At 40.5% G+C, this 10,188-nt stretch overlaps 1 protein-coding gene across 1 annotated transcript in view; it reads right to left on the reverse strand.

The window, feature by feature from the left end:
* Positions 1-10,188, reverse strand: part of LOC107589390 (roundabout homolog 2-like) — a 91,208-nt gene that overhangs the window by 62,677 nt on the left and 18,343 nt on the right. Inside the window, exon 2 of the mRNA XM_016277810.1 lies at positions 8,665-8,991. Within this exon, the coding sequence (XP_016133296.1) occupies positions 8,665-8,991 (327 nt within the window). The remainder of the gene's footprint in view (positions 1-8,664; positions 8,992-10,188) is intronic.

The following is a 10,188-nucleotide window of genomic DNA, read 5'->3' on the forward strand; positions in this document are numbered from 1 at the left end:
TGTAAGGCTGCAATCTTTGGGTTGCATGTTCTGGGACACAAGTCAGCTTTACAATGCTCATAAACCCTTAGTTTGCGGCGGCAGACACCGTGTCAAGAAAAAACTGTGATATTTCATCTTTTTACCACCCAAAAGTGCTCCCCAGCACCCCTATCCAGCCTGATGAAATGATATGCATTCTATATGAGGCACGGGAAGAATGAGAGACGGAGAGATGTATGAGCTGCCAAGGTACATAATTTCAAGGCTCTTAACTGCCCATAAACAGGCCCGTCTGGTCTTCCCCAAAACATTTTAGCCCTTGCCATGTCAGGACGACAAATTGAAGTTATAAATGAGTATTCTTTATGGGCAAGGCCGCATGTGCAGTGCTAGAGGTGGGTGTCATTATCCAGAAAAAAAAGGAGGAAGAGGGGGCGTTTGACCGACGGTGGGATCCAGAGGCAAAGAGCCAGAGGAATCGACTCTAACCTCTCCCCCATTCACTGTTAATCACTGTCCCACCAGCAGCTGCCTGAAGCAGCCCATGCTAGCTACATCAGGGTACATCAGCCTCATTTAAATGACAGAGAGGTGATGTTTTATACAGAGGAGACTAATGAAGAGATGGTCATCAGGGAGGGAAAAAATCTAGTCATTTCAAATGTGCACTCAGACTGCATAAAGATTCAGTAAATGGTTTTATGAGAATATTTCAATGCGTTACGTGTATCACATAATCTTTCTTCTGAAAAATGTTTAGAGATGTGTTCATGTCAAAGCCCTTCAGAGCTCTCTATAGGAAGTTCACAAGATTCAGCTCTATCTATAAGTTAATCGCAGACTCTCTCGTCTGATAGTAGATGAGATCTTTAAAGGGGTACTTCACCTAAAAATAAAAATGTATTCACCCTCATGTCATTCCAAACCTATACAACTTTCTTTATTTGGTGGAACAGTAGATATGTATATGTATATGTATGTATATATACTGTACATACATATACATATATATATACATATATATATATTAGGGCTGTGCGATATTGAAGAAAAATGCGATATGCGATACCTTGTTAAAAATGCGATATTTGATATGCGATACGATATTGCTTAAAGAGTGTAAAATCTATTTCAATTATATTTTAAAATATTTAAAAATGAAAATTATATAACCAATTTGTTTCATATAGTTGTTTTGTTAACATTAGTGACATATTCAGCAGCACGTATTTTTATAGGCTGCTGTCCCTTTAAAACCGACTGCACGGATCCAGTATAATGATACACATCCGATTTCTTTCTCAGCTATTTACATTCATTTAAAACATAACCGACTGCGTTTACGAGAATGATCGTCGAGACGGGTACTATTGACATAATTCTGTGTGTATGTGTCTGTTCAAACATGAGGAGATGCAAAAGACGAATCAACTCGGTGTTCGCACGCCGTCTGAAACGCGTATCTGTGTGTGTGTGCGTGCTTTGCACGTGTGCGGCATTACGGAAGATACGCTGTGCGAGATGCGGCTTGAGCGCGCGCTTCAGGTGTGAGTCAGACTAGAGGAGACGCAAAGACGAGCAAGACGAGGTTGCGCTGTTGCTGGGAGCTCTGGAAAAAAATATAATTTTATTTGTTAAACACAGCCAGTTCTTGCCTGAGGATGGCTTGAGGTAGGAAAGCTGATGCCAACTAAATTTATTGATTTTAGCAGAGGTACTTCCAACAGGAATGCGCATATAACAAAAGATTAACCAACGTAATACACAGAGAAACACAAATTTGTACTTGACGCTGCTTTTGGAGGAGTTAAACGGCATGAAACTGCATCAAATATACTGTCAAAAGCTTTCAAGCTGTTGTACAAAAACAAGTAGAGAGCTTGTAAATGGAATTCAACAATCATGAGAACAATGTCTGAAATAATCAATGTGCCACCAGCACACCAGTTACTTCTTTAATGGATTCTCAATAGACTGCAGAAATCGAATGGAGTATGAGCCTACGAGGCAAGTACAGTGCTCTTTTACCACTCCACACGTGGTACTGAAATCATAAGAGGAGACAGGGCTCAAACTCAGCGGAGCAGTCAAATTCTGAGCGCGCTCTGCATGATGCGACAGTGCGTATCAGCGGGACAGGTCTCGGGATAAGGCTTGACGTTGAAGCTTTTCCTCGCAGGGGTTTGGGCAAGGATTCTTGTTCAGCCGAAATCCTCTGATCCTTCAAGGTGAGCCCGTCTGCTAAAAGGAGCTAGGAAGAACATTATATGCTTTTGAAACAGACGTCACAAACGTGCGCAGGCTTTTTTGATTAGATTGGTTGACATTGCTTGATGAAATGTAACTGTCATCATTTGTTCCGGAATCAGTTTTTGTTCAAAAGACCTTGAATTAAAAAATTTACAGGAAAAGACCTGGCTTGGATTTGTGATACTCTAAGGCAGTGGTTCTCAAACCTATACCCCCAGCCCTGCACATTTTGTGTCTCCCTCATCTATCACACCTGATTCAACTCATCAGCTCATTAGTGGAGACTGCAAGACCTGAAGTGGGTGTGTCAGATATAGGGAGAAATACAAAATGTGCAGTGCTGGGGGTACTTCATGGAGAGGTTTGAGAACCACTACTCTAAGGGGCCAAAACCGGTAAAAGGAAGTAAAGGCCAACAGAAATGCAACAGCTTAAGCAAGTATTGCTTTTGCTGGAAGTGTATGTTTCTATGCTCTCCTACATTCTAAACACAGACCAATATCCTGGCTCATTGCTCTCTCCCATCTCTCCGATGCCAGCTGGCAATGCCAACGAGAGAGAGGCAATCAATCATTCCAGGGCTGGTGCCTGCACAAACTCTCAGGGTATATGGATTGCACAGCCACATATGCATTGGAAGGAAAATAATTTAGCATACTGACGATCGGTTCCCATCAATCACAGCACTTAAACAGGCTTACTAACTTCATTTTAAGGTTAAATGTTGTTTCCCCACTCTAAAGATCTGAGGTGTTTTAAAAATAAGGCTAAAGTTTTTTTTTCTTTTTTTTTTTTTTTTTTTTTAAATATGCCGTCCTACAGGAAGCTCTTAAACTCACCTTGCAATTTAGTATGCCATTAAAATATTAAAATACAATTTTATGATCTCTGTTAAGACAATGAATAGATGCAATTAAACAGTCCCTATGGTGGTCAGGCTCTCCCTAAGTCAACAACAATGATTACACATTCATTTAACCACAACCACAGAGTGAAACGACTGAGCAAAAAGTGCAAATTAAATGTTATAAACCAGAAAGTTCTCTAAAAGAGACTCTAAAGACTCTTCAGACTCTAAAATCTAATTGGATGAGCCGCAATGTATATGCAACTATTATTATCATTATAAACTATATTACTTGGCAGAAGAATTACTTATTTATTATTTATTATTATTATTGAATTGTATTTAGATGTAATAACAGGCCTAATTATTATTATTGCTGTTTTTATTATTACAGTATATTTAGATTATATTTATTTAGATGATGATGATTAAACATACTAATAATAAATGTAACTACTAATTCTACATTCAAACCAATTAAACGGAGGTGTAACTACAGAGAGACAAATGAGAGTTGTTGATGTCTCAGAAGGAAAATAATTTAGCATACTGACGACCGGTTCCCATCAATCACAGCACTTAAACAGGCTTACTAACTTCATTTTAAGGTTAAATGTTGTTTCCCCACTCTAAAGATCTGAGGTGTTTTAAAAATAAGGCTAAAGTTTTTTTATTTTTTTTTTTAAATATGCCGTCCTACAGGAAGCTCTTAAACTCACCTTGCAATTTAGTATGCCATTAAAATGGACAATTACAATTTTATGATCTCTGTTAAGACAATGAATAGATGCAATTAAACAGTCCCTATGGTGGTCAGGCTCTCCCTAAGTCAACAACAATGATTACACATTCATTTAACCACAACCACAGAGTGAAACGACTGAGCAAAAAGTGCAAATTAAATGTTATAAACCAGAAAGTTCTCTAAAAGAGACTCTAAAGACTCTTCAGACTCTAAAATCTAATTGGATGAGCCGCAATGTATATGCAACTATTATTATCATTATAAACTATATTACTTGGCAGAAGAATTACTTATTTATTATTTATTATTATTATTGAATTGTATTTAGATGTAATAACAGGCCTAATTATTATTATTGCTGTTTTTATTATTACAGTATATTTAGATTATATTTATTTAGATGATGATGATTAAACATACTAATAATAAATGTAACTACTAATTCTACATTCAAACCAATTAAACGGAGGTGTAACTACAGAGAGACAAATGAGAGTTGTTGATGTCTCAGAGTTGGTGGCAATGACTGAAAGTGGATGGTGGCTCCCTAGGGTGTCAGGGGTGGGCTGCATTGTCCCTAGGGTCCTGTCTGCTCTGGTCATAACCCTGACTATACAAAAGCTCACAGATGCACCCCTGCTTATCAAGTTGAGTGGGGGTTTAGTCTAAACTCCTCCTTGCACCACCTGTTGCTCATTCAGCTAAGCACTCTCTCTCTTTCTCTCATTTCCATTAATACCCCCCCGCCCCCCCACACAGTTTATTATGACTATCTTTACTGCATATCTCTCTTTCTCTCCCTCCGAGGTGGCCTTGTGTTCATATGTCTGATCTGTGTTACTCGTGGCTGGCTTTAAAACATTCATTAGGTAGTGAGAGAGTTAAATAGCCAGGGGACAGAAGGCCTGTGTCGCCCCGTGTCCAAATGACCCCATCCTGTCAGCAGTCTCCCTGACCCCTGGAGTTCGACGGGCTAAGTGATCTCATTATTACTGCACGGACACACACGCAGCCACATGCCCGTCTGGACAGACCTAGGTCGGCTTTGCTGGTTAATATGCATTTGCTAGAAAAATGCATTTGCAACTTGGCACCTCTTTGGCAAATTCAGGAAGATTAATAGCTCACATATTCACAACGAAGGCTCTGGAATAATAAATCTACGTCTGAATGAAGTTTTAGCAGCTTTGCGGGACTGAAATTGTCTTCTGTGTCAAGACGAAACGGGAAGTCGGATCACAGAAATCTGATTTATGTAGGGTGTGTCGATGCATCAGAGCTGCAGTAAAAGACTGCTCAAATCTAATTAAAAACCTTTATAATGTTTTTTACAATGCTCTTTTCTGCTGGTTTCATAATCAATTTATACTGAGGAGTTTCAAAGTCTTAACTGCTCCAGGCCACCCTTCAGCACCCACACGAGTCTAGATCCAAGGCAATAAGGTTAATAGCACAGAGGGCAGGCGGCCCAGAGGGGGACAGCATGCCCTGCTGAACATAAGCCACTATTACTTTAGTTTTGTCCTGGACTGAGGGGCTTCACATAAATAGGCTTATCTGTCAGGATGTCTCCAGCTTAACCCTACTATCACCAGCAGAATGGCCCAATTCAGGCTTTCTGCAGACCTTACTGTTATTTTTTTTTATTTTAATATTACATTTACACAGCTAATCAAAAACAAGAGTATCATATCTTCCTTTCACCAACATTCCATAGAACAGCTGCTTTTCCGTCTTCACCTGTTCTCCTGGAAACAGTCCTGACCCCCCAAAACAACTTTCATTAGAAGCTCCAAATGGCTGATGTTTACCCATAAGCCATGCAAAAGTATAAAGAGGGGTGACACCAAATGCTGTGCATCATTTAAAAAGTAATAAACCACAAACCACAGATGAACTATCACAGATCCATTCCCTTTTATCTATCATTTAACGTGTGAGAGTTCTGTCAGTGTAAATCATCCCAGCTCCGGCTTCATCATCTGAGTAATGTAACTGTACTGACATAACTCATCTCCTCGACCATAAATACCGCCTTCAAAAGCAGCGTATATAAACATGCTGTTAAAACACTCTCTGGGAATTCGGTCCCTCCCACGCATACCGGGCCAAGAGCCTGTTTATTCTCACCAGAACATCTCGCGTTTGACCGAAGATCTATGCCCTCCTAATGTACGACATGCTGCCTGCTGGTGGCAGATCAACATGCCTGGCATATGGGTTCCCTCCTTCTCTTTTCTATTTATCTTTCTACCTCCCTTTCTCGCTATATACATATATACCTCTCTCTGCCAAACCCCCAAAACCTGTGAACCAGACAAGCTCTATGGCTGGCAGCAGACCTCTCAGCCCCATCTCCCGCCCACCACCTGGCTGATGGATCCATGCCACGATGGAGAAAGATGATCTCCATGCAGAGAGCTGGCACTATGTGCCCAAATCTCATCACCACAATGCCCACAGAGCTTATTCCATCAAAATAAAGCTATTCTGAACTTTTATTGCATTAAAGGGATATTAAAGGAATAGATCAACCAAAAATGGAAATTCTGTCAACATTTATTCACCCTCATGTTGTTCCAACCAGTATGGATTTTTTTCTACCGTGGAACACCAAAGAAGCTATTCTGAAAATCACTGTAGTTTTGAACCCCACTGACTTGCATTAAATGGACAAAAACAGTTAAAACATTTGTCAAACTATATTATTTTTTGTTCCACAGAAGTCAGGATTGAAACAACGAGTTGGGGTGTAAATGTGGGCTTTCATATGTTAATATACCCGCTATGATTTCACAATCAATTTAGTCTTGTATAAATAGCCTCAATGAACTAATTAGGGAAATTTGCATTGTAAAAGGAAGTATATAATGAATATATATCATATTTTAGACTGACAACTGACTAAGCTATACTATCAATGTATATTTTTATCTATGTGATTTTTTTCTTGTTTTTGGCCACCATTCCCTAGAGAGGAAATGCTGCACTGTCATCTCACAGGAGAGCCAAACATATCATAACTAATGATATAGGCCACCTGGATGATGGGGGCATGGATAAAGGACAGGACAGACAATTGGCAAGGATGTGCGGTTTAGGAATCTAGACCTAGAATCAACTCCTGTGGGGTTCTAGAACTATTTGTGTACCAGAATTCTTTCCACTGCGCACATTCAGTCTACAGTTAATGATAATGACAGTCTCGTTTGAGGAACATAGACTGCAAACGTTTCTGCTCAGTGTGAGAAGAACTCATCCAAAAATCATCTTTCATTTGTAGGGGTAAGCTTGGGAATTTCAGATGCTTGATTATGTGTTTAGCTTGTTTTCGGTTCACTGAGGTAAAAACATATTTTTTAGACGCTGCTGTAAAAGGAGTTACCAAGACATACAAATTTCCAAGCATTAAATTGAGAGTCACTATTGTATTCTGGATGAAAAACACCATCTTTAATGCAACTTTGGAAAACTAATTTTCTCAGCAACAATAAAAAATGTTTTATTTAACAGACCATCTGTTCTGTAACCCTCATGGATCACGAACTTACAATGAACTTGGAGTTTTGAAACAGTACAGTGTCTTTTAGGCGTGGGATATCACTAATAAATTAATCTGAAATGTAGGTTAATGGTTTTGGTAACAGCATCCAACAGTCAGTCCTATAATTGAATGGAGTTATTGTTCAAATTCAATCTGAAAACTCAAAAATATTTGATACGGAAATATGAGAGAAATATAACTTTCACTGCTGATTAGAAAGAAGAAATAAAAATCAAACTGAAAAGAAATCCAATCTGAAAACACTCCTCGAGAATGAGAATAAATATCATCATGCAGCAAATAACCGTTATTTCCAGCTTTGGAGAGCTGCACCAACTTCAATTAATCCTGAAGACATCAAAAGTATTACAGTTTCTTTGCTTTCCCTTTTAAATAAAGATATTGCAGCTCAACGGGGAGGTTCAGATCCTAATTAGATAGCAGAGTGTGAGTGAATTGTAAATGCTTTGGGTTTTGAAGCGTTTTGCAATAAGAATGCATGGAAGAGGAATTTAATAGACAGGATTTATGAGTAGCTGGAGACTGAATCTGCGTTCTGGCTTTGAATTGTGTGAGAATGGTGCTATTCTTTCCAAGCGGTGCCAGAACATGGGGACCATTACGTCTCGCTGATATCTCGGAGCAGATGGTGAAATACTCAAGCAGGTGAGGGATCTGTCCTTTGACAAAACCATTTAAGGTCTGCAGGCCACCTAGAAATAATTCTGTATCAGAAAGCTCTGAGGTCGCGTGACAAAAACATAATGTTACGGAAGCATAATGAAATTGGCAATAATCTAATGACCGAAATCAAATAGTGTCATCAGCATTTAATTAGCGCGTATTGGATATGGGAAGCCCTGCTGTTAAAACCTGGAGCCATTCCATGAGAAACACTGAGATGCTAGTGGATTTTTTTAAGCTAACATCTGTCACCTGGAAGCTGCCAGCATTACGCTCCTCTCTTGGCTATTTCTGGGGGTTGAATTTATCTCGAATACCAGCTATCATCCATCTACATTAATACCACAAATCAGATTACCTCCTCTAAAACTAACAATGACCTCAGTGCTTCACTCCACCAGGGACGATGGTTATGGGCCGCCACAGCGAGTGGAAGACTAAACAAGATCGAGTGGAGATGGAGGAGAAGAGAAAAAGATGAGGAGAGCAGGACAAAATGGGAAAGCTTTATAGAAGTGGTGGGAAAAAAATGAGCACTGCAGAAATTTGCAGTCGGAGAGATTGAGGAAGAGAGCGCGAGGCAAGGATCAGAGTACAAATGAGCCGACTTACTTGCGACCTCCAAAGAGGCATTACGGCTGACGGCTTCGCCCAAGTAATTCCTCGCTACGCACACGTACACTCCTTCGTCAGGCTTGCTGCGTCTTCCGTGAACGATTCGGAGGAAGAAGAGGGAACCGCTAGGGAGGAGCATGCGGTGCGAGCGTGGATCCTCGCGGTCCGTTTCGACTTTCTCACCATCTTTGTACCACTCCACCATAGGGGTCGGCCGACCTTCGGCCTTACAGTTCAACGTGGCGGGCTCACCCTTGGAAACAATGAGGTCTGAGGGGTGTTCGACAACCCGTGGCGCAGCATCTTCCAACCTCGGCCGAGATCCTGTAAGCGAGAGAGAATCGGTGGTCATTATTTGCATTACATGCAATTGAGAGAATTTGGTATAAAAACAACTACAATAACAGAGTGTCTTAAATGCGGTAACACTTTATTTTAAGGTGTCCTTGTTACATGTTACATGTACTTACTATTATAATAACAATAAATTAAGCATAATTACATGCAAGCAACCCTAAGCCAGACGCTAATCCTAACCCTAACCATATAGTAAGTACATGTAGTTAATTAATATTACGTCGTAATTAAATATATAATTACACTGTAACAAATACACCTTAAAATAAAGTGTAACCCCAGATGCGATACAGTGCAACATGCAATACAAGTACAGTTGTGAATAGGGCTGGGTATCAAGTTCAATACTTTTTAGGCACCCACCGAATTGCCGATACCTAAGGGGTTAATCTCATCAGCGTCAGTGAGCCAATAAAGGCCCGGGTATACTTCACTTTCCGCGTTCCGTTCCGTCTCACGCTCAGCCACGTCCGCAGAGCTTTCAAAGTATACTCAACCGCGGATGAGTGCGGACGGACGAGCTCGACAAAGGCAGTTTGACTTGCGCTCTGTCTCAACTTTCACCTCGCCATGCGCTGTTTTACACGGACGGGGTGCGCGGCTGTCTGCCAGCCCTCCTGATGACGAAAATTACGTAATGTGGATACTGTATAATACTTTGGCCTTAAGCCTGCAGCACTAGCCGGTGTGTTCGACTAGAAGAGGTGCGGCGCAGATCGATCAGTGTTTGACATCCGCGAGAGCGATTCGAAAGCGCACGAAGCAGTCTGCTCTCTTTAGCTCTCGTGGTACTGTAATACACCGATCGGTCTGCACAGTCAGTCCGCGTCAAGTCGAACACACCTACTAGTAAGGCTGCAACAACTAATCGATAAAATCGATTATGAAAATTATCGGCAACGATTCTCATTATCGATTAATCGGGTCTGCCCACAGTGCACGTCCAATGGAGTTTACATACTCGTCCAACTTCAGCCAGTCGCGTCAAATTAAAGCACTGAATTACTTATTTCTATGGACAAAATGCATCTAAAATAGTGGAGGAAACAGAATGAGATGCTGCAGGAGAGTTACGTGATCCAAGCTATCCCAAACATGAGAATTCTTTATTTTAAGCTAATGCATTAGCGTAATGGCTTGTCCTGTCCGGGGCTTTTTCGAATG

Source organism: Sinocyclocheilus grahami, unplaced genomic scaffold (genome assembly GCF_001515645.1).
Source record: "Sinocyclocheilus grahami isolate Dianchi unplaced genomic scaffold, SAMN03320097.WGS_v1.1 scaffold7.1, whole genome shotgun sequence".
Lineage (NCBI taxonomy): Eukaryota > Metazoa > Chordata > Actinopteri > Cypriniformes > Cyprinidae > Sinocyclocheilus > Sinocyclocheilus grahami.